The following is a 25,805-nucleotide window of genomic DNA, read 5'->3' as shown; positions in this document are numbered from 1 at the left end:
CTTTTTTTGTGGGGGGAGCATGTTGATGTTCAGTTGTTCCATCATCATTTGTTTGAAGAGACTATCTTTATCTTTGATCCATTGTATTGCCTTTGCTCCTTTGCCAAAGATCAGTTTAAGGTATTTATGGGGGCTCTCTATTCTGTTCTATTAATCCACTTGTATTTTCTTTAGCCAATTCCTTGATTACCATAATAATGCACTATCTTGATTGCTGTAACTTTATAATAAACCTTAAAGTTGTGTAGCTGCAGTCCTGTCCTGCAGTATTGTATTGTCTATTCTCATCTTTTGCCACTTCATACAGACTTAGAATGTTGAACCAGCCTTGCATACCTGAGATAAATTTCACTTTGTTGTTGTGTATAATTTTTTAAAATTATTTTTTGGATTTGATTTGCTGATATTTTATTGAGTATTTTTACATCTGTGTTCATGACATGTATTGGGTCATAGTTTTCCTGTAATGTCTGACTGGTTTGGGTATTAGGGTAATGCTGGTTTCATAGAATGAGTTAGGCCATATTCCATCTGCTTCTGTCATAAAGAGATTGTAGAGAATTGGTATAATTTCTTCCTTAAATGTTTAGTAGAATTTACCAGTGAGCACATCTGAGCTTGGTGCTTTCTGTTTTGGGATATTGTTAAGTTTTTATTCAATTTCTTTGGTAGATAGTGGCCTATTTAGACTGTTTTTGTGTGAGTTTTGGTTGCTTGTATCTTTTTTTTTCAAACATTGTTAAAGTTTATTTTGAGAGAATGAGAAAGTACAAGTGGGGGAGAGGCAGAGAGAGAGGGAGTGAGAGAGAATTCGAAGCAGGCTCTGCACTGTCAGCACAGAGCCCGATGTGGGGCTTGAATCCATGAACTGTAAGATCATGACCTGAGCCGAAGTTGGACGTTTAACAGGCTGAGCCACCCACACTCCTCTGCTTATATCTTTCAAGTAATTGGTCCATTTAATCTAGGTTATCAAATTTGTGGGCACAGAGTTATTTAGTTATTTATAGTATTCCTTTATTACCCTTAAAATTTTCATGGTATCTGTAGTGATGTCCCCTTTTTCTTGGTTTGGGGTTTTTTTTGTTTGTTTTTTACGATTTTTTAAAAGTAATTGCCACACTCAACATCGCACTCACAACCCGATGATCAAGAGTCACAAGCTCTACCAACTGAGCCAGCCAGGTGCCCCTCATTTATGACAGTAATAGTTTGTGTCCTCTCTTTTTTTCTTAGTTAGCCTGGCTAGAGGCTTATCAGTTTTACTGATAATTTCAGATACCAGCTTTTGGTTTCATTGATTTTACTCTATTGATCTCTGTTGGTTTTCAATTTTATGATTTCTGCTCTAATTCTTTTCAGTTTTTCCCTTCTGCTTTCTTTGGATTTAATTTGCTTGTCTTTTTGTAGTTACTTAAGGTGGAAACTTAGATTATTGATTTTAGATCTTCTTTTCTAATCTATATTTTCAATGATATAACTTTTTCTCTAAGCACTGCTTTTGCTGCATCTCACACATTTTGATAAATAGTGTATTCATTTTCATTTAGTACAAAATATTTTTAAACTTATTTTGAAATTTCTCCTTTAACCCATGTGTTATTTAGAGGGGTATTGTTTAATCTCCACATATTTTGGGATTTTTCAGCTATCTTTCCATTATTTACTTCTAGTTTAATTCCATTGTGGCCTGAGAGCAGACATTATATGATTTCTATACTTATAAATTTGTTAAAGTCTGTTTTATAGCCCACAATGTGGTTTATCTTGGTAAATGTTCCATATGAGTTTGGTAAGAATGTGTATTTTGTTGTCGTTGGATGTAGTAGTCTATAGATGTCAGTTATATCCAATTGATTGATGGTGTTGTTGAGTTCAACTATGTTCTGTTTGTTTTTTTGCCTGCTCTATTTCTGAGAGAGTGGTGTTGAAATATTCAACAATGATAGTAAATCCATCTATTTTTCTTTGCTGTTCTATCAGTTTTTGCCTCACACAGTTTGATGCTCTGTTAGGCTCATACACATTAAGAATTGTATGTCTTCCTGGAGTTTTGACCCTTTTATCATTATGTTATGCCCTTCCTTATCCCTAATACTTTCCCTTACTTTGTTTTGTTTTTAATTTTTTATGTTTTTATTTTATTTTGAGAGAGAGAGACAGAGCACGAGAGGGGAGGTGGAGAGAGAGAGAGGGAGACACAGAATCCAAAGCAGGCTTCAGGCTCCAAGCTGTTGGCACAGAGCCTGACGCAGGACTCGAACTCGCGGACAGTGAGATCATGGCCCAAGCCGAAGTCTGATGCTCAACCAACTGAGCCACCCGGGCGCCCCTCCCTTACTTAGAACTCTGCTCGCTGAAATTAATATACCTACTCCTGCTTTCTTTGGATAATTTTAGCATGGTATATTTTTTCTTTATCTGTTTACTTTTAATCTTTATGTGTCTTTATAGTTAAAGTGGTTTTCTTATAGACAACACAGAGTTGGGGTATATTTTTGATCTACTTTGACAGCCTCTGTCTTTTAATTGGTGTATTTAGACCATTGAAATTCAAAGTGATGATGATATTGTTGGATTAATATCTACAATATTCATTACTGTTGTCTATTTGTTGCCTTTGTGCTTTTTTCCTACTGTCATTTGTGATTTTAGTTGAGTATTTTATATGATTCCATCTTTCTTTCATTAGCATATAGGTTATACTACTTTTTTTAAAGATTTTAGTTTTAAGTAATCTCTATACCCAGCATGGGCTCAAACTCACAACCCCGAGATCAAGAGAAGCATGCTCCACCAACTGAGCCAGTCAAGCGCCCCACTTCTTTTTTATTTTAACTTTTTTAGTGGCTTCCCCAGAGTTTGCAATATACATTTACAATTAATCCAAGTCCACTTTCAGGTAACACTATACCACTTCATGAGTAGTGTCAGTACTTTGTACGAATTCTTCAGAATTCCCTCTTCCCATCCATTTGTTTTTTTTTTTAATTTTTTTTTTAATGTTTATTTATTTTTGAGACAGAGAGAGACAGAGCATGAACGGGGGAGGGTCAGAGAAAGAGGGAGACACAGAATCTGAAACAGGCTCCAGGCTCTGAGCCTTCAGCACAGAGCCCGACGCGGGGCTCGAACTCACAGACCGTGAGATCATGACCTGAGCCGAAGTCGGACGCTCAGCCGACTGAGCCACCCAGGCGCCCCCCTTCCCATCCATTTGTATCATTGCTGTCATTTATTTTACTTTATTCTAAGCATATATATATATATAACCTATAAATAAGCATACATAATTGAATATATTGTTGCTATTATTTCAAATTGTTTTCTGTTACAAAAATTAAGAAAAATAAAAGTTTTTATTTTACCTTAATTTCTTCCTTCTTTGATGCTCTTCCTTATTTTATACAGATACGAGTTTCTGACCTATATTATTTCCCTTCTTTCTAAAGAACTTCTGTTAACATTCCTTATAAGGCCAGTCTACCGACAACAAATTCTCTCAGTTTTTGTTTATCTGAGAAAGTCTTTGTTTTTCATTTACTTTTGAATGATATTTTCTTAGGGTTCAGAATTCTAGGTTGGTGGTATTTTTCTCTCAACACTTTAAATACTTCACTGTATTCTCTTCTTGCTTGCATGGTTTCTGAGAAGTTGAGTGTAATTATTATTTTTGTACTTTTATAGATAAGGTATTTTTTCTTCTAGCTTGTTTAGGGATTTTTTTCTTTATTTTTGATTTTCTGTAATTTGAAAATGATATCCCTAGGTGTAATTTTTTTTTTTTTTTGGTATTAATACTGCTTAGTGTTCTCTGAGATTCCTGGATCTGTGGTTTGATATCAGACATTAATTTAGGGAAATTCTCATTCATTATTGTTTCAAAATATTTCCCCTGTTTCTTTTTCTCTTTTTCCTCCTTTTTGTATTCCCATTATACTTATGTTATACCTTTTGTAGGTGTGCCATGGTTTTTGGATATTCTGTTCTGGTTTTTTTTTCAGTCTTTCTTCCCTTTGCTTTTTGTTTTCAAGGATACTCATAGATTGTTTCCTCAGCCATGTCCAGTTTATTAAAAAACCCATCAAAGACATTCTTCATGTCATTTACAGTCATTTCTAGTTCTAGCAATCCTTTTTGGTTCTTTTTTAGAATTTCCATCTCTTTGCTTACATTGCCCATCTGTCTTATTTTAAATTTCTGGACTGTTAATTCTAATATCCTTGCCATATCTGGTTCCAGTGCTTTCTCTGTCTCTTCAAATTGTGTTTCTTTTTGCCTTTTGGTATTCCTTGTGATTTTTTCTTGATAACTTGACATGTTGTACTGGGTAAAAGGAACTGCTGTAAAGAGGTCTTTTTTTAAATGTTTATTTATTTTTGAGACAAAAAGAGCCAGCATGAGCAGGGGTGGGGCAGAGAGAGAGGGAGACATAGAATCTGAAGCAGGCTCCAGGCTCTGAGCTGTCAGCACAGAGCCCGACGCGGGGCTCACACTCATCAACTGATGAGATCATGACCTGAGCCGAAGTCAGATGCTCAACCGACTGAGCCACCCAGGCACCCCTGTAAATAGGTCTTTACTAACATGGTGGTTAGGTGTTGGGGAGGGTAAGAGTTCTATAGTCCTGTGTTTAGTTCTTAGTCTTTTGGTGAGTGTATGCCTCTGAACTGTGAACTTCACAAATATTTACCAGTTTTTTTTTTCACTCTTAGGTAGTATAGCCTGGCTAGAGTAGTCTAGAGTTGAGTGTTTCTCTTCCCCAGGTCAGTTAGTCTCTGATAATACCCCAGGAGGTTAGACACTAGTTAGTTTCCCTTGAAGGCAGGCCTTGTTAAGAACAGATTGGTGCCTTATCATCAATTCCTGACAGAGCCCAAGAGGATTTTCTTTGATATTTACTATGGAAATCTTGAGCAACTGGAGGTAAATCTGACAATATTGTCTGTATCCCCCTAAGACTATGTTTTCCTGGAGTTTTAAGTTCTCAGACTTGTTCACAATGAACCTCCAGCAATCTGTCAATTATAGTTCAGTTTCCTGCCTCAGCACTGGTTCCCTTGGCAGTTTCCACTGGTGAGTCCTTCCTATGGTAAGCCACAGTTCCTTGTATTTGCTTGTCCATCTCTCCAATGTGGGGGCCAGTGGTTTGCCCTTTGTCCTCCCCTCTCTTAGGGATCCAAGAAGAGTTGTTGATTTTTTAGTCTTTACAGCTTTTTACTTGTTAAGATGAAGTAGTGACTTCCAAGTTCCATGTGGAACTGAAAACTGGAAGTGTGATTTGATTTTTAAGTTTAGCTTCCTTACCATTACCTTGGATCAGAGTAGTTAAATTTTCTGCATTTGGTAAGAGGTTCTACTTAAGTCACTTGAGCCACTCAGGCCCAGGGTTGTTTTGTTTTTTTAAGTAGGCTCCACTCCAAGTGTGGGGCCCAACTCCAAGGCTTGTACGTAAGCATGATCCTGAGATCAAGACCTGAGCTGAGATCAAGAGGATGCTTAACCGACTGAGCCACCCAGGCGTCCCAGGCTTAGGGCTCTTTGCTGATGTATATGTGTGTGCCGTGAGGAATGCTTTCTAGTCTGCCCCACATATCCTTCTGGTTGCTCCTGAGGGGGTGCAGCTAGAGCATATGCATAGCCTTCTGTATCCCCAGGGATGAGTGTGACCGCCCACATTATTCTTCTTGGCTATCCCTTTCCCTGGTTCTCTCTGTTAAAAATCTTGCTGGTCTGCTATTTCACTTGTTGCTACTATTACCACAGAGTTACCAACCCCCTCTTAAATTGCTCACTACCAAAATTTCCCTTGTTTTTGACAGTGTCCTCAGGCAGGAACTTTTTGCTTCATTCCAAATAAGTCAGTCCTCTCAAGCATAGATGCTGAACTCTTTTTTCTTTATTGCCTGTTTCTTCCCCTGGGCAGAACCTGTGTGCCACACTACTGGAGTTGGTAGGGGGAGCATGGTTTGCTTCTTTTGGTATAAGAGTGGATGTTGGGGAGATTGGTAACCGCTGATCTTCTTAGCATGCCCTCCTGGCATAGAACCTCTGCTTAATGAGTCTGGTTGAAGGTGATCGGGGTATCAGTATTCTTGACCTGTTACACCTAGGGTAAGAGTCCTTACCCTGAGAGTGAAAACTGGGTGGGTAAGGGAAGATCCTGTCCTCTAATTGTGCCTGCCCAGAATAGCACTTCCACAGCACAGGCCTGGAGAGGATAAGACAGGCTAGCAGTTTGCCCCTCCTAGGTGAAACCATAGCCTAGGAGTCTAGGAGCTGGAGGGAAAGGGAATTACTACCTTCTTGACAGCACCCATCTGGAGTAGTTTTCATCACAGGGAGCTGGTGTGGATAGAAGCAGATTGTGACTCAAATGACACAGACTCTCACTGTTCTTACTGAGATTTAGTTGTTGTTTTAAAGAAATGTTTTTCCATTTGCCATATGCCTTTAGGAAAATTTCCAGAGACTTTAACTGGTTGTTTTTTTAATTGATTTTTCCAGGCAAATTGTTGTTTCACTGGGGAGAGGGTCCAAGAGCTCCTTATACCACCATTGCAGAAGTTTTGTCCTCATTGGTTATTTTAAAAACTGGAAGTAGGTTTAATATACCAAAGGAGACCATTCTATGAGATAGAGCTTAGAATAACTAGGCTCATGTTGTATTCTTGTTAGTGATCTGAAAACTCAGTTTGGTAATTTTGAGTCTTTTAGAGTTTTTTAAAGGGAGTATTTCAAAGTAGTGTCTTCAATTTAGTTCAGCTCACCAAAATTTTACTGACATCCTTCCTTGGAATACCAGTTTTATGGTGAATAATCTTTGTTTTGCTTTTTAAGTTTTAGGTTTTAAAACCCTGAGGCTCATATTAATATATTATTTGTGATTATTGGAATGTCCCATAGATAATATGGTTTGCTAATTAAAGCATAGACTGGAAATCAAATTTCACTACTCCCCAACCCTTCACTCTCATTTTCAGTACCAATCTAGGAAATATTAGAAATCACTTAACTGCTAAATTGGTTCATTCAGCTGCAAAATGGAACTAATAGTGCCTCACAAGGGTGTTGTGAAGCTTAATACATATTGCTAAAGCATTTGTTTCTGTGAAAACTCCTGTATTTGTTTTATTTTAAAAATGTATTCCTATTTCTTAGACTTTAAAATGTGCTCATTGAATAAGAGCTTATGTACACAAGTGAACTAGTTTAATGCAGCGAAATACTATATATGTAAGACATCTATATAGGAACAATATGGAAAAGAACAATAATATGGTATTGATTTATTGGCTATACATCCTGAGGAAATTGTGTTTTTTTTACAGTTTGAAAGAATTGCTTTATATAATTGATATTCCTATATTAATTGGCTAATAATATATTGTAGTGCAAAATAGAAAAGTTGGAATAAAGTTTAATTATACCATGTCTTCTTAGTGATACATAATCTTAAAAATATAATTTGAAATGAACATGTATTTTTTTCCTTTTTTTAATGTTAGCCAAAGCTATGATATTGGGAAGATGGATAAGAATACTATTGGGCCAGAAATGCTGGTAAGGATCATGTTAAATATTGCAGAAGTAGGTTGAAGAAATACATTTTATGTTATTGTTACTAAATTATAATAGTCTATCACTCCTTTTTGAGTAGATTATCCTTTGGGCACATCATTAATATCTTAGTACATTAGTTTCTATAAAATTACATACTAATAGAATCTTACGTGTATGGTAGATTCTTACACCCATGAGTTAATATATATAAACACTTGGAACAGTGTTTAGCTATGTAAATTTTAGATTTTATTATTGCATGTTAAAAATATAGATTTTCCCTTAACTACCCATATAGAATGTGCTTGGTATTTTAATATTTAATCAAGTAAAATATGATTAGGTAAGTAAATCTGATGTAAAAGTAATTTAAAATATATACCATAGCAAAATGGAATTTTGTTTGAATATTCATCTTTCCTTCTTATCATTATGGTATATCAATCAAAATATAACTGAATACCTATGTATATCTAGCAATGCGATAGTTGGGGACTAAAAGAGAAGTGTGAAACATGACTTCTACCCTTAAAAAGCTTCTGTTTGAAGGGTAAAACTAATAGAAATGAATATAATGGAATATTATTCAGCCTCAAAAAGGAAGGAAATTCTGACATATGCTACAACATAGATGAACCTTGAGGACAGAATTATTTTTGTTAATTTTATTTATTTTGAGAGAGAGAGAGAGAAAGATTATGAGCAGGGGAGGAGCAAAGAGAAAGGAAGAGAGAGAATCCCAACCAGGCTGCAAGCTCAGCATAGAGCCTGATACGGGGCTCGATCCCAAGACCCTGGGATTGTAACCTGAGCTGAAATCAAGAGTCGGATGCTAAAAAAAAGTTACAGAGAGGGAGGGAGGCAAACCATAAGAGACTCTTAAATACAGAGAACAAACTGAGGGTTGATGGGGGGTGGGGGAGAAGGGAAAGTGGGTGATGGGCATTGAGGAGGGCGCTTGTTGGGATGAGCACTGGGTGTTGTGTGGAAACCAATTTGACAATAAATTATATTTAAATAAAAAAGAGTCAGATGCTTAACTGACTGAGCCAGACCAGGTGCCCCTTGAGGACAATATTCTAAGTGAAATAAACCAATCACAAAAAGAAAAATATTGTATAATTCCATTTAAGTATCTTGATGTAGTCAAATTCATAGAGACATAAAGTAAAATGGTGGTTGAAGGAGTTTGGAGGGAGGAGAACATGGGAGCCTATTGTTTAATGGATACGGAGTTTCAATTTTGCAATATTAAGAGTTTTGGAGGTGTATGATGGTAATAGTTGAACAACAGTGTGAATATATTTGATACTACTGAACCATACACTTAAAAAATGGTTAAGAGGGTCAATTTTATGTGTATTTTAGCACAATTAAAATAATAAAAAAACTGTTATAGTGTAACATGGAATATTATATAAGAATGAGAATAAATGAGCTACAATAATTGCAATGATATATTCTCACATACAGTGTTGAATAAACAGACCAATTTATAAAGTAGTACATACTGTATGATTCCATAAATGTAAATGCCAAAAGCAAGTAGAGCTAAAGTGTACATGGTACTGGAAAACAAGTAATTGGTTACTCTTCTTTGGAAATCATGTCAAGGAGAGTCTTGAGGTGAACCTGTTGCTGTTAATGTTATGTTTCTTGATTTCTATGTTGTTATCATATACGTGCTAACTTAGTGAAAATTCAGAGCTGTACTATTGAGATTTTTGAACTTTTTTGTATGTATTGTGTACTTCAGTTAAAGTTTCAAAAATAGATTTTAAAAACTAGCATAAATGAAACAATTGGGAAAAATAAGTGATAAACTGTGTGGTACAGTAAAGGGAAATATCAGGGTTGCCAGAGCAGTTGAAGAAGCTTTCTGGTAGGAAGGCCATGAAAAGTAGATGGGGTCCATACAGTGAAAATGGAGAGAGAAGAGAATACCAGGCAAGGGACCAAGATGGGATAATGTCTGGAGGAGGGATTAGGGATGGAAGACTACAGTAGTTAAGCATGATTGAAATGTCATATTCATATTGTGAAGTATGGAGAGGTAAGATCATGAAATAGATTATGAAGTAGTTTTTCTTTCATGCTAGCAGCACTTTATTGAAGTATAGTTTATATATACTAAATTGTACAAATCTTTTTTTTAATTGTGCAAATCTTAAGTGTACAGCCTGATGAATTTTAACATGTCTAGATAGTCTTGTAACTACCATACAGATAAAGATACAGAAATTTCCATGACTCTCAAAAGTTCCCTTGGCCCTTTCTGGTTAATAGCCATTCATAGCCCCAAGATAAAACCACTATTCTGGCTTCTGTGGCTGTAGATTATTTTTGTTTTTTCTTGAACTTTGTATAAATGGAATCATATAGTATCTACTGTTTTATGTATGGCTTCTTTTCCTTACGTAATGGTTTTGAGATTCATTCATTTTGTTACATCTTTCTGATTATTTGACTCTTTTAGTATTATGAAATAGTTACAGTTTTTCTTAGAGATGCCGTATTTACTCCACAAAAGCTCTGGGGAGTTTATAAGTTGAGAGTTGTTCCATAATAATAATAATAATAATATTAAGTACATTGTATACATCTTATTTGATCCATCTTACTTTTTGAATTTAAAAACTCAGAAATAGGGCACACTAAGTACCATTTCTCTAGATTTACAGAGCTCTAATATGTTAAGATTATCTTTGCCTGGTCTCAACATCTTCATTATATTTAGAGGCAGATTCTTTAGTGAAATAGAGCTCCTTCTTTCAAAATCTAAGTCTGTAGTTAAATATATCAATGCTGGCTAGAGTTATTCCCCTTATTAATGTAAACCTAGTTGGAGAAACTGACTTATTCAGGAATACATTATTAATTTTAAAACTTAGCTGAGTTAGGAGAGATCTTCTTTACAGGAAAGTATATGAGTCACTATTAAAATGATGGTATGCGTGCTCTTGGTCCAATTGGTTAATCTCAAGTAGGCTGTAAAGTATTTGAGACAGGGATTGTGTCTTTCTATTTATCTCTTTTGATGAAGGCCTAATGCAATGCTACCTATACAATAAGTGGGAAGATGATTAAATTGAATATTGCTGTGCTTTAGTTTCCTTTATTTTTAAAGTGAGAATAATAAAGTACTTCAGTGCTAAAACACTGTTAGGAAAATCATTATATTAACACAATTGTATAAAATTGAAATAGGCTATTATAAAATTCTTAGACAGTATTTGATGTGGGCAGCATAATGATGAGACGTAACCCAAGACTATGTGGTTACCTAAGGAAATGCTATTTAATAATAATGACTTAAGTTTGAGAAGATGCCTGTCACTTTGTAAGTGCTAGGCAGCCATTGTATTGCAATTTAACCCTCGACCGATGGAGTGCTTTTTCTATTTTTAATTCTAGGCTAAAGTTCTTCGGTTACTAGCCACTGCTTATTTGGATTGGAATGACAGAGAATATTGTGATAAGGCTCTCCATGCTGTAAACCTAGCAAACAAGGTATGAAAGGTTTTTAGTTTTGCATATTAACTTAATGAATTTTTAAAGCTTTGATTCACATTTTGAAATCTAGTTTAGCCATTTGCTTCAGTATTCCTGCTTTTTAAATTTATTTGCTCTTTATTTTTTAAAAAAATTTTTAACATTTTAACTTATTTTTGAGAGACAGAGACAGAGCACGAACAGGGTAGGGGACATAGAGAGAGGGAGACACAGAATCCAAAGCAGCCTGACACAGGGCTCGAACCCATGAACCTGGAGATCATGCCCTGAGCCAAAGTGGGACGCTTAACTGACTGAGCCACCAGGCACCCCGCTCTTTATTTTTTTATGATATGCAGATTGCATTATAATGGAAAATTAGAAGTAAAAAAGAAAATGGTGGTATTTTTTAATGTCTATTTTTGAGAGAAAGAAAGAGAGTATATGTGAGCCAGGGAGGGGCAGAGAAAGAGGGAGACACAGAATCCAAAGTGAGCTCTAGGCTCCAAGCTGTCAGCACAGAGCTCAACGTGGGGCTTGGACCCACAAACTGTGAGAGATCATGACCTGAGCCAAAGTCGGATGTTTAATGAACTGAGCCACCCAGGTGCCCCTTGGTGGTATCTTTTATATTTAGTAAAAAATAACATATAATTAAATTGTCTTGACTTAGTGACAATTCACAGATGGTACCAGGTAAAACAAAAATGCTTCTCTCATATTAAGAGCCCTACATTTTTTTTTTCTGGGTGATTGCCAGAAGGGAGGTGGGTTGGGGGATGCGTGAAATCGAGTGAGAAACACCAGTGAGAAAAGTTACAGAAAAGAAAAGAATATTGTAGGGAGAAAGCTGATGGATTTAACAGGTAGTTATGATTTCTGAAAGTGTAAGTTCAGGAAACAAGGATAGACACTATAGTGCAAATGTTATACAAGTGAATCTATGATTATACAATGAATGCAAAGTGATGTCCATTCTCTGGAATTGTTTGTTAATGAAATCAAAGAGAAAACCAGAATGTCAACTTGTGTGAGTGTAGTAGACTGAAGAAAAACAGATCCTGCCAAGATTTGGAAGACATGTACATCTCTGAAGGTAAAAGGGAATTGAATCCAAGACCTATTTCAACGTATCTTTTAGGAAATGAAGTAATGCAATAAATTAAAATTTGCAACCTCAGCTTATTATTTGTATTTATGTCATCTATATTTGCAAACCCTTTTAATACCAGTGCATACTTTCCCTAACTTTCCATTCTTAAGGCATCTCACACATGAATTGCTATAATTATTTGCTGTGTTTAGAGCTGAGTACAATGTTCATGTAGAAGCTGATTGGCTTTGTAGAGAGAAAGTTTCTCTTCTATGGGCCTAGACTGCACTTTTAATTTTAGCCAGCTGTGTAAAGATGTGTTTTGTCAGGCAAAAGTGGAACTAGGCAAGAAACCCACAGATGGCGTAGAACCAGCTAACAAGGATTTGGAAAAACTGTTGAGAGTACGTTGTTATTAATAGTAAATCTGACAGGCATGTCCCGCAGGGAAGACCGTATATTTTCATTTCATTCAACCATGTTTCCAAAGGACCTTAATTGTTATTAAAATCTCAAAAGAAAGCAAATATAATTGATACTGAATTTTGCTTACAAGGATAAGAATACAGCCTTATATTTATACAGTTTATTGACCTACCATTAAATGCTTGCCACTCAATCAAATGTGTTTTTTTCCCTTGTATTATTTCATTTAGATTGAATAAAATATCAGAAGATATCCTCAAGGATAAACTGGATTTTGTGATCTGATCTTTTATAATTTTGATTTTCTTTGATCATGAGTTATTCTGCTATGATTGAACAAAACAGGCAATTATTTGAAAACTGTCTTTTACATTCTACAGTTTTAATGTCATTGTGATTTCTCTGTTTAAAATAGGAACATTTAAATCCAGCTGGGATTTTCCTAAAGATGAAAATCCTCTTGAAGAGTGAAACAGCCAATGAAGAACTCCACGAAGGTATCATCTGTGTGAAGAACACACAATTTTGGAATATCATAACCAATTTGTTGAATATCAGATCGTTTATAGTATGCTAATAATAGGTGCAATTTGACAGTGACTGAGAAGGAAATTGGTCACATAGGAAAGGGAGAAGATTGTTAGCCAGGAAGAAAAAGAGAAGGAAAAGGGAATAGTTACAAATATAATAGGTAGTGAAAAAAGCTGAATAAGAATTATCAATTTTTTTTAGCTTAGCAAAAATTGCAGCTGCCCAACCCTTCTGAAGTTGTTTACCACAATGAAAAAAGATTAACTTTGGATAGAAAAAGCCTTTGTAGTGCTGTGCTTTTTATAATCACTTGTATAAACATTGCTATTTATTTTTCAAAATTCTTAAGGGACTAAAATTTACACCTCACAGGGCAAACATCCTGATATACATCTGTGTGTCATTTGGCAAGTCACTGAATTTTTCTGTGCTTCAGTTTCTTCATCTTCAAAGAGATATAATAATAATGTCTACCTGATTAGTTAGTTTGAGAATCCAGTGAGAAAATGTATATAAAGCATTTCGCACCATACCTGGTGCAGAGTGTGCAAAACATGTTACATATTATTGTAGTTATTATTGCTGTTACTACTACCAAAAGTCTCTCTATGCACATTGACCACTTAATAGTGTTTCAACTATGTTTAGACATAAAATAATTGACTCTAAATATTTTTAATGTGTACATGCTTTAATTTTATATAAAAATATAGTTGCATTATAGAGTTGCATTATTTTTACTATATAAAAGTATATTCTAGTATAATAATAACTGATTATCCATTAAACAATAACAATTTAAAATGTTTTTAATGTTTATTTTAAAAAAAAATTTTTTTTAACGTTTATTTATTTTTGAGACAGAGAGAGACAGAGCATGAACAGGGGAGGAGCAGAGAGAGAGGGAGACACAGGATCTGAAACAGGCTCCAGGCTCTGAGCTGTCAGCACAGAGCCCGACGCGGGGCTCGAACTCACGGACCGTGAGATCATGACCTGAGCCGAAGTCAGACGCTTAACCGACCGAGCCACCCAGGAGCCCCTTAATGTTTATTTTTTGAGAGAGACAGAGAGCAGGAGCAGGGGAGCAGGAGAGACGGAAGGGGACAGAGAATCTGAAGCTATCAGCGGAGAGCCAGATACGGAGCTCAAACTCATGAACTGTGAGATCATGACCTGAGTCAAAGGCAGACGCTTAACTGACTGGGCCACCCAGGTGCCCCAACAATAACAATTTGTAATAAATAGGACAATAATCAAATTTAGTAGTAGCTCTAAATTTAGTGCTAATTTAGTTTCTGAAACTTTCTGTGCCCTCTAAAATTTTAGCTAATCATGGGGCGCCTGGGTGGCGCAGTCGGTTAAGCGTCCGACTTCAGCCAGGTCACGATCTCGCGGTCCGTGAGTTCGAGCCCCGCGTCGGGCTCTGGGCTGATGGCTCGGAGCCTGGAGCCTGTTTCAGATTCTGTGTCTCCCTCTCTCTCTGCCCCTCCCCCGTTCATGCTCTGTCTCTCTCTGTCCCAAAAATAAATAAAAAACGTTGAAAAAAAAAATTTTAAAAAAAAAATAAAAAAAAAAAAAATAAAAAATAAAATTTTAGCTAATCAATAAGAGACCTCAAGCTGAAATATATAGAGGATTCTGTATCTCTAGGTAATGGTATCAGCTCAGTATACACAGGCTGAAAAATGTTAGGAACCAGGAGGACAACTCCACTTGTTTTGTAGTCGGAGAATAAACGAATCAATTAACCAATTAGAGGAATAGGTTTACTGAAACCAATACAATATAGGGAGACCAGAGAGATTTTTGGAGTCACCTACTTTATATTTTTATGAAATTTTTTAATGTTTATTTTCGAGAGAGAGAGTCAGAGCACGAGCAGAAGACAGAGAGAGAGGGAGACAAAGAATCTGAAGTAGGCTGTAGGCTCTGAGCTGTCCGCACAGAGCCCAACGTGGAGCTCGAACTCACGAACATGAGATCATGACCTGAGCCGAAGTCGGATGCTCAACTGACTGAACCACTCAGGTGCCACAATAATTTTTTTAATGTGTATTTATTTTTGAGAGGGAGAGAGAGAGAGAGAGGCAGAGAGAGAGGGAGACACAGAATCTGAAGCAGGGTCCAGGCTCTGAGCTGTCAGCACTGAGCCCGATGTGGGGCTCAAACTTGAGAACTGCAAGATCATGACCTGAGCCAAAGTCAGACACTTAACCGACTAAACCATCCAGGCACCCCTGGAGTCAACTACTTTAAAGTTGATTAATTTTAGATTAGAATTCTCCATTACAAATTTTACCAAAACACAGATAAAAAGAAGAGCTTAAAATGAAATTATTCTTTATTCCCAGATTGTTTTTATTTAATCTGGTTTCTTGGTATTCAGAGTAATGAAGTTGCTATGTCAGATTACAAATTAAGAGACTTCTCTGAATCCAAGTTTTCTATAGTTTAAAATGTTAAATTATCTTTTACTTTGTTGTGTTGAGAGAATATATGAAACTTGCATTTTTTTATAGTCTGTTCATTTCTTTGCTAGTGAAAGTACTTTACACTCAGAATGGCCAATCTTGGGGCACCTGGATGGCTCATTGGGAAAGTGTCACAGCTCATGTCATGATCTCATGGTTTGTGAGATTGAGCCCTGCATGGGACCCTGCACTGACAATGCAGAGCCTGCTTGGGATTCTATCTCTACCCCTCTCTCTGCTCCTCCCCAGCTCACTCTTTTCTTGTCTCTCAAAATGAATATATAGACTGAAAAAAATAAAATGGTCACTCTAACTGCTGGCATTAGCATTTCACCAGTATTTTTTGTAAGTAAAAAAAGTGGAAATCAAAAAATATACATTTTTTTTTATTATGAAAGACTAGCAACACGCATTAAAGAGAACTTTTGGAAAAGTTGTCCGTATGCATTCCATGAGACTATGGAAAAGATATTCATAGTCTTCATCATTCACCGTACAATTCCTGTACAATAAGGATTTTTGTGTTTTGTCCACTACTGGGTTCTTAGCACTGATCATAGTTCCTGGCACAGAGAATACACTTGTTAGTTATTTGGTATATAAATAATCTGAACACAATCACTTCTGGCAGTTTGATCATTTAATTTCAGCATTTTTCTATTTTGGTTAAATTTGTTTGTTTTCGGGGCACCTGGGTGGCTCAGTTGGTTGGGTGACCAACTTCGGCTCAGGTCATGATCTCACAGTTTGTGAGTTCAAGCCCCACGTTGGGTTCTGTGCTGACAGCTCAGAGCCTGGAGCCTACTTTGGATTCTGTGTCTCGCCCTCTCTCTACCCCTCCCCTGCTCATGCTCTGTGTCTCTCTGTCTGTCAATAATAAATAAACGTTAAAAAAATTAAAAATAAATAAATAAATAAATTTGTTTGTTTTCTAGAATTTTGACCACATAATACATGCAGGCTTTATTTTCTGATTTTTTTACTTACTAGTCTTATAAACATTTTTCATATTAGTGCATATTCAGTTTTTCTATGTTATTTCATATTCAACACTTTTAATAGTTTCATAATAGTTTATCATCTGCCTATAGTGGACATTCGAGAATATACTTCCTTTTTATTGTTATTATATCTACACTGATTTTAATATCTTTGCTTATAAACATCTTCCCATATTTCCGATGACTTTTCAGAAGTATACTTTCTGCATTAGAGAGGATACATAACAACAACAGGTGTCATTTACTGAGTCTTACTAAGTTCTAGGTGTTTTAATATGTAATTTTCATTCATTATCTCATGTAACACTCTCAACAGACCTAAGTGACTGGTGATATATTCCCCATTTTACAGATGACAAAACTAAGGCTCAGAAAAAACTATAGCCTATATGGCCTATAACCATATAGGTGGCAAGTGGTTTCAAATATAAGTCTATCTGATTTCAAGTCTCAAGCTTTTAACCACTGTGTTCATAGCATATAGTATTGCCAAACTGCTTTACAAAAACATTGTATCAAGTTACTTTAACATCCTTAGAAGAGTACCTGTTTCACTACACTCTAGCATTGGATGTCTTTGCTTTATAAAAAGATTTTTTAAAGTTTATTTATTTTGAGAGAGAAAGAGCTAGTGGGGTGGGGGGTGGGGAGAGAGAGAGAGAGAGAGAATCCCAAGCAGTCTTCACACTGTCAGTGTGGAGCCCCAATGTGGGGCTCAAACCCATGAACTGTGAGATCATGATTTGAGCTGAAGTCTGGTGCTTAACTTACTGAACCACCCAGATGCCCCAAAAGATTTTGATAAATTATTAGGCAAGATGTGGTGTATGGCAAACGTTTAGAAAGTAGATTTTGAACAAAGGAAAGTTATTGAAAATAGCTAAGTTTCCTCAGAAATGAAACTGATATGATTATTTCATCTTCTCTCTTTTTTAGCTGTCATGGAAATACTACATCTTGATATGTCTCTAGACTTTTGTCTGAACGTTGCTAAACTGCTGATGGATCATGAAAGGTGCAGAATTGATTTTCTTTTCTCTAAAGACTAACATTTTTTAAGGTTTCTATTAATATGTATTGAATATATCCATTTATATCCATCCATATTCACATAGCACCATATCTGCCATTATGCTGATAAAATTAGAAGATGGAACTGCTTGATTAATGATTTAAACAATCAATAGTCAAGTTAATTTTAAAATTTACATTAAAATTTTGAAAAAGAAATAAAATGAAAAAGGAATAAGGTAGTTGGTGTTTATAAAACAGGAGTTAGGCCTAGGTTAACCTACAGGGCAGTGTCATGTGGAACAGGAAGGCGTGAACGAGTGCAGTTCTATGAGTAATACACCTCTCTGGCTCTGTCTTTATGTTACCATTAATGTCAAAAGGGGCCTTAAAGTACATAAAGACTTCTTAATCGTTCCCAAACTTAAGTGTGCCTCAGAATTACTGAGGAATAAGCACTTGAAACAATGTTCAACATCATTAGCCATCAAGGCAATGCAAATCAAAACCACAATGAGAAACCACTTTGAACCAGTAGGATGGCTATTATCAAAAAGACAGATAATCACATATGTTGGCAAGGATATAGAGAAATTGTAACCCTCATACACTGACGGTGGAAATGTAAAATTGGGCAGCTGCTTTGGAAACTATTAGTTCCTCACTAAGTTAAACAGTTACCATTTGACCCAGCAATTCCACTCCTGAGTTAAATAGAAAAAGTATGTCCATAAAACACTTATATGTGAATGTTCATAATATTATTCCTAATACTCAAATGTGGAAACAACCAAAATGTCTAATAACTGATGAATAGGTAAACAAAATGTGGTATACCCATATCATGGAATATCATTTGCCAATAAACGGTGTAATGTATGGAAGTATTGAATTACTCTATTGTATATCTTGAGATTAATATAACACTGTACATTAACTAACTGAAATTAAAATAAAAACTTAAGAGGTGACTGGGTGGTTCAGTCTTTTGGGCATCTGGCTCTTGATTTCAGCTCAGGTGATGATCTTGCAGTTTGTGGGTTTGAGCCCTACATTGGGCTCTGCACAGCACGGAGCCTGCTTGGGATTCTCTCTCTCCCCCTCTCTCTGCCCCTGTCTCCTCAAAATAAATAAATAAACTTAAAAAAAGTAAATAAGAAAAACTTAAAAATATTAAGAAAAATAAAAAGAAACAGAATACTGATACATGTTATAACATGGATGAACCTTAAAAACATGATGCCAAGTGCAAGAAGCCAGTCACAAAGATCACATATTGTTTCATTCCATTTATATGATATTTCCAGAATAGATGCAGTTATAGAGACAAGAAGTAGATAAGTGGTTGCCTAGGGCTGTGAGAGTTGGGGAAGATGGGGAGAGACTGCTATTGGGTATGGCACTTCTTTCTGACATGATGGAAATGTTTTAGAATTGATTGGGTAATGTGTGCACAACTCTGTGTATATATTAAAAACCACTGAATTGTGTACTTTAAATGGATGCATTGTATGGTATGGGAATTATACCTCAATAAAACTTATCAAAAATGTTCACTAGGGTACTTTATAAAAATATAGAGATCAAGCTCTACCTTATTCCAGCAAGCCCTGACCTCTATTTTTTATTAGTTCTTCAGGTGGTTCTGAGAACCGCTATTTTAGGTCAGTTAGTAAACTATCTATAAAGGGTGAGGTAATAAATATTTTAGCCTTTGTAAGGCATAAAGTTTCTGTCCCACCTACTTTACTCTGCTGTTGTAGTGTGAGAAAAAAGCAGCCACAGAAAATCTGTAAATAAATGGAAGTGACTGTGTTCCAATAGAGCTTTATTTATAAAAACATGTCACTGTTTAGATTTGGCCTGCAACTATATAGCTTGCCAACCATTGTTGCAGACCGATCTCCTACCTGACACACGACTTTTGGATGAGAAATCATTTAGCCTCTTATAGAATATCTATGGAAGAGGAGATGATGATGATAACATCATGTTTTTACAAAGCTGGAACACAAAATTTTTTCTTATATACAATTGATACATATTTGCCAGTAATTAAAAATTTTTTTAATGTTTTTATTTATTTTTGAGAGAGAGAGAGAAAGAGAGAGACAGAGTGAGTGGGGGAGGGGCAGAGAGAGAGAGGGGGAGACACAGAATCTGAGCAAGCTCCAGGCTCTGAGCTGTCAGCACAGAGCCCAATGCGGGGCTTGAACTCACAAGCTGTGAGATCATGACCTGAGCCGAAGTCAGACATCTAACCAACTGAGCCACCCAGGCACCCCTCCAGTAATTTTTTTAAGAGAGAGAGAGAGAGAGAGAGAGCGAGCGAACCGGGGAGAGGGAAAGAGGGAGAAAGAGAGAATCTTAAGCAGGCTTCACGCTCAACATGGAGCCCGATGCGGGGCTTGATACCATGACCCTGGGATCATGACCTGAACCAAAATAGAGAGTAAGACATTCAACCAACTGAACCACCCAGGCAACCCTCCAGTATTTTTTTTAAAGTTTATTTATTCGAGAGAGACAGAGACAGCACAATTGGGGGAGGGGCAGAGAGAGAGAGGGAGAGACAGAGAATCCCAAGCAGGCACATGCCACCAGCACAGAACTCAACGTGGGTCTCGAACCCATGAACTGCGAGATCATGACCCGAGCTGAGATCAAGAGTTGGATGCTTTATATGTAAAGAATTTCCTTTCTTTTTAAGGCTGAGGAAGATTTTATTGTATGTGTATATGCCACATTTTGCTTATCCATTCATCAGCTGATAGAAGGTAAAACTTCCACATTTTAGCTATTGTGGATAATGCTGTGATGAATGGGGGTGTAAAAAAAATCTCTTTTGAGAATTTGCTTTCAGTTTTTTTGTGTGTATATTCAGAAGTGGAGTTGCTGGATAATATGGTAATTTTTAATTTTTTGAGGAATCGTCATACTGTTTTCACAGTGGGTGTACATATTACATTCTCAGCAACAGGGCACAAGGGTTCCAATTTCTCCAAATTTTGGCTAACTCTTGTTTTGTTTTGTTTTGTTTTGTTTTGTTTTTTCGTAGTAGTTATCCCAATAGGTGTGAAGTGGTATCTCGTATAGTTTTGATTTGCATTTCCCTAATGACTAGTGATGTTGACCATCTTTTCATGTGATTTTGGCCTATTTCATCTTTAGAGAAATGTCTATTCAAGTCCCCTGCCGTATTTAAAAAAAAATTTTTTTTTAATGTTTATTTTTGAGAGAGAGAGACACAGAGTGTGAGCAGGGGAGGGGCAGAGAGAGAGGGAGACACAGAATCTGAAGCAGGCTCCAGGCCCTGAGCTGTCAGCACAGAGTCTGACATGGGGTTGAACCCATGAGCTGTGAGATCATGACCTGAGCTGAAGTCAGACACCCAACCGACTGAGCCGCCCAGGCGCCCCGACCTGCCCAATTTTTAATCAGGTCATTTAGTTTTAGGAGTTCATGATGTATTCTGGATATTAAATCCTTTTGAATATATATGATTTGCAAATATTTTCTCCTATTCTATGGATTGCCTTTTCACTCTGTTGGTAGCGTCTTTTGATGCAAAATTAAAAAATTTTTTAAGTTTGTTTATTTATTTGTTTATGTAATTTCTACACCCAACATGGAGCTTGAACTCTTGACTCTGAGATCAAGAGTCACATGCTCTTCCAACTGAGCCAGTGAGGCACCCCCAATTAAAAAATTTTTTTTCGGGGTGCCTGGGTGACTCAGTCGGTTAAGCATCCGTCTTTAGCTCAGGTCATGATCTTGCAGTTTGTGAGTTTGAGCCTGGCATTGGGCTCTGTGCTTACAGCTCAGAGCCTGGAGCCTGCTTCAGATTCTGTGTCTCCCTCTCTCTTTGCCCCTCCCCCACTCGTGCTCTGTCTCTTTCTCTCTCAAAAATAAATAAACATTAAAATTAAAAAAAAATTTTTTTCATGAAATCCAATTTGTGTTTTTTTCCCCTTTTATTTCCTATTCTCTTAGTGTCATATCTGAGAGATCTTTGCCAAATATAATATGATTTCCCCTATGTTTTCTTCTGGGAGTTTCATAGTTTTTACGTCTTACAATTAGGTCATGGATCCATTTTGAGATCATTTTTCTATATGGTGTGAGACAAAGTTCCAACTTAATTCTTTTGCATGTGCTACCCAGTTTCCACAGCGTCATTTGTTGAGAAAACTATCTTTTCCCCATTGAATTGTCTTGGCACTCTTGTTAAAATTCATTTGACCTTATATGTGAGAGTTTATTTCTGGGTTTTCTATTCTGTTCCATTGCTTTGTATGTCTATCTTTATGCCAGTACCATTCTGTTTTTATTACTTTATGTTTGTATTGAGTTTTAAAATCAGGTAGTGTGAGTCCTTCAGCTTTTTTATTTTCAGAATTGCTTTGCATATTCAGAGTCCTTTGAGATTACATATGAATTTTAGGATGAATTTTTCTATTTCTGCCAAAAAGCATCATTGGGATTTTGGTAGGGATTGCATTGAATCTGTAGATTACTTCAGGTAGTATTGGCATCTTAACAATATTAAGTCTTCCAATCCATGAACATGGAATGTTTTTCCATTTATTTATGTCTTCTTTAATTTTGTTTAAAAATGTCTTTTTTAATTTTTATTTATTTATTTTGAGCAAGAGAGAGAGAGAGAGCATGAGCAGGGGAGAGGCAGAGAGAGGGAGAGAGAATCCCAAGCAGGTTCCACACTGTCAGTGCACAGCCTGATGTGGGGCTTGAACTCATGAACCGTGAGATCATGACCTGAGCTGAAATCAGGAGTTGGATACTTAATTGACTGAGCCATCTGGGCACCCAGAAATATCTTATCATTCTCATTGTACAAGTTCTTTACCTCCTGGCTGAGTTAATTCTTAAAGTTTTTTCTTTTCTTGATGCTATTATAAATGGGGCTGTGTTCTTAAAGTTTTTAAATGTTTATTTATTTTTTTTGAGAGGGAGAGAGTGTGAGTGGGGGAGGGACAGAGAGGGAGACAGAGAATCCCAAGCAGGCTTCATGCACAAGTTTGGAGCCTGATGTGGGCTTCATCCCATGACTATGTGATCAGGACCTGAGCCAAAAACCGACTGAGCCACCCAGGCGCCCGTCTTAAATTTTTTTCAGATGGTTTATTGTTAGTGTATAGAATTGCAACTGATTTTTGTGGATTGATTTTATATGCTGCTACTTTGCTGAATTCGTTTATTTATTTTAACAGGTTTTTGTTTTTGTTTTTGTTTTGTTTTGTGGAGGGGTGCCTGGGTGGCTCACTTGACGGCTAAGCGTCTGACTTCGGCTCAGGTCATGATCTCAAGGCACTCCTGAGTTTGAGCTCCACATTGGGCTCTCTGCTGTTATTGTGGAGCCCGCTTCAGTTACTGTCTCCCTCTATCTCTACCCCTCTCCAGGTTGTGCTTTCTCTCTGTCTCAAAAATAAATAAAAACATCAAAAAAAATTTTAAACCCTTAACAAAAAAATAGTTTTTTTGTAGAATCTTTAGCATTTTCTATATATAAGATCATATCATCTATGAACAGAGATAATTTTATTTCTTACTTTCCAATTTCGATAGATGCTTTTTATTTCTTTTCCTTGCCTAATTTCTCTGGCTTCCAGTACTGTACTGAACAGGAGTCACTAAAGCAGACATCCTTACCTTGTTCCTGGTCTTAAAGAAAAAGTTTTTAGTGTTTCACCATTGAGTATGAGATTCACTGTGGGTTTTTCATATTACTATGTTCAGGTAGTTTCCTTCTATTCTTAGCTTGTTGGATGTTTTTATTATGAAAGCTTGTTGAAGTTTTCAAATTATTTTTCTGCATCTATTGAGATGACTGTGTGATTTTTATCTTTCATTCTGTCAATGTGGTATATCACATTTACTGATTTTTATATGTTGGACCATCCTTGTATCCTAGGAATAAATCCCACTTGGTCATGGTATATGATCTTTTTAACATGCTGTTTAATTTTTTTTGTTGAGGATTACCTTATTACTAGTATTTTGTTGAGGTTTTTTGTATATGTATTCTTCAGGAATACTGGCCTGTAGTTTTCTTTTCTTGTAGTGTCTTTGTTTGTTTACGAAGAAGTTTTTTTTTTATTGAAGTATGATTGACATACAGTATCCTATTAGTTTAATGTATATATTGTAGTGATTTGATATTTTTATACATTGAAAAATGATCCCTGTGATTAGTTTACTTACCATCTGTCACCATGCAAAATTATTACATTATTATTCATTATATTCCCTATGCTGTTTATTACATCCCTGTGACTTATTTATTTTATGATTGGAAGTTTGTACCTCTGAATCCCCTTCACCTGTTTCACTCACCCTCCAAACCCCCTCCACTGTCATACTCTGGTAACCAACAGTTTGTTTCCTGTATCAATGAGTCTGTTTCTGTTTGTTTTGTTTGTTCGTTTCTGTTGTTTTTAGATGCCTCATATAAATGAAGTCATACAATATTAGTCTTTCGCTGACTTATTTTGCTTAGCCTGATACTTTCTAGGTCCATCCACATTGTCACAAATGGCAAAATTTTATTTTATTTTTTATGGCTGAGTAGTGTTCCATTGGAGATAATGTACCACGTCTTTATCCATTCATCCATCACTGGACACTTAGGTTGTTTTTATAGTTTGGCTTTTATAAATAATGCTGCAATGAAGATAATGGTTCAAATTTCTCTTCAGATTATGTTTTCAGGGCACTTGGTTGGCTCATTTGGTTAAGTGTCCAACTTCACCTCAGGTCATGATCTCATGGTTGTGAGTTTCACCCCCACATTGAGCTCTCTGCTGTTAGCAGAGCCCGCTTAGAATCCTCTGTCCCGTCTTCTCTCTGCCCCTTCCCTGCTTGTGCTCTTTCTTGCATGTGCTTGCTCTTTCTCTCGCTCTCTCAAAAATAAACATTAAAAAAAAATTGGTGTTTCCATTTTCTTCAGATCCTCAGAAGTGTAATTGCAGGATTGTAGGGTAGTTCTATTTTTAATTTGTTGAGAAAACTTCATACTGTTTTTCATAGTGGCTGCCTTGATTTACATCCCCTCCAACAGTATACAAAGATTCCTTTTTCTCCACATCCTTGCCAACCCTTTTTATTTTTTGTCATTTTGATAATAGCCAATCTGACAGGTGTGAGGTGATATCTCATTGTGGTTTTCATTTGCATTTCTCTAATGATCAGTGATAGTGAGCATCTTTTCATGTGCTTACTGGCTATCTGTTTGTCTTCTTTGGTAAAATGTCTATACAAGTCCTCTGCCCATTTTTAATACGGTTTACTTTTTTAACATCAAGTTGTATAAGTTCTTTATATGTTTTGGATATTAACCCCTTATCAGATGTGTGATTTGCAAATATTATTTCTTAGCCAGTAGGTTCTATTTTCATTTTGTTGATGGTTTTCTTCACTGTGCAAAAGCTTTTTGGTTTGATGTGATTTCCTTTATCAATTTTAGCTTTTATTGCCATTGCCTGAGGTGCCTGGTCCAAAAAAATATCACTAAGACTGATGTCAAATAGCTTATTGCCAGTGTTTTCTTGTAGGAGCGTTATGGTTTCAGGTCTTACATTCAAGATTTTAATCCATTTTGACTTTATTTTTGTATATTGTATAAGATAAAGGACTGGTTTCATTTTTTTGCATGTAGCTGTTCAGTTTTCCTAACACCATTTATTGACGAGACTGTCTTTCCCCCATTATATATTCTTGCCTCCTTTGCCATAGATTAATTGACCAAATATGTGTGGGTTTATTTCTCAGCTGTCCATTCTGTTCCGTTGATCTATGTGTCTGTTTTCATGTCAGTACCATACTGTTTTGATTACTCTATTGTATTGTATTGTATCTGTGTAAAATCCAGGAGCATGATACCTCCACCTTTGTTTTTCTTTCTCAAGATTGCTTTGGCTATTTCTGGTCTTTTGTGGTTCTGTACAAATTTTGGGATTTTTGTTCCACTTGTGAGAAAAATGCCATTTGTATTTTCTTTTTATTGTTGTTGTTTGATATCAGGGTAATACTGGCTTCATTAATAAGTTTCAAAGTGTTTCCTTCTCCCCAATTTTTTGGAAGACTTTGAGAAGGATGGCATTAATTCTTTAAATATTTGGTAGAATTTGGGAGTAAAGCCATCTGATCCTGATTCTTTGTTGGGAGATTCTTTGTTGGGAGATCCTGATTCTTTGT

The 25,805-nt window shown here is 36.2% G+C and overlaps 1 protein-coding gene across 2 annotated transcripts in view; it reads left to right on the top strand.

Moving 5' to 3' along the window:
- The window catches only part of TEX11 (testis expressed 11), a 251,917-nt gene that overhangs the window by 60,677 nt on the left and 165,435 nt on the right, over nucleotides 1–25,805 (top strand). For both annotated transcript variants that reach the window (XM_058712843.1, XM_058712844.1), the window contains exons 10-13: nucleotides 7,509–7,563; nucleotides 10,978–11,073; nucleotides 12,990–13,071; nucleotides 17,517–17,595. In XM_058712843.1, the coding sequence (XP_058568826.1) occupies nucleotides 7,509–7,563; nucleotides 10,978–11,073; nucleotides 12,990–13,071; nucleotides 17,517–17,595 (312 nt within the window). The remainder of the gene's footprint in view (nucleotides 1–7,508; nucleotides 7,564–10,977; nucleotides 11,074–12,989; nucleotides 13,072–17,516; nucleotides 17,596–25,805) is intronic.

The sequence above is a fragment of the Neofelis nebulosa genome, chromosome X, assembly GCF_028018385.1.
Source record: "Neofelis nebulosa isolate mNeoNeb1 chromosome X, mNeoNeb1.pri, whole genome shotgun sequence".
NCBI lineage: Eukaryota > Metazoa > Chordata > Mammalia > Carnivora > Felidae > Neofelis > Neofelis nebulosa.
Note: the sequence above shows the minus strand (reverse complement) of the source record. Positions and strands in the feature narration are given on the sequence as shown.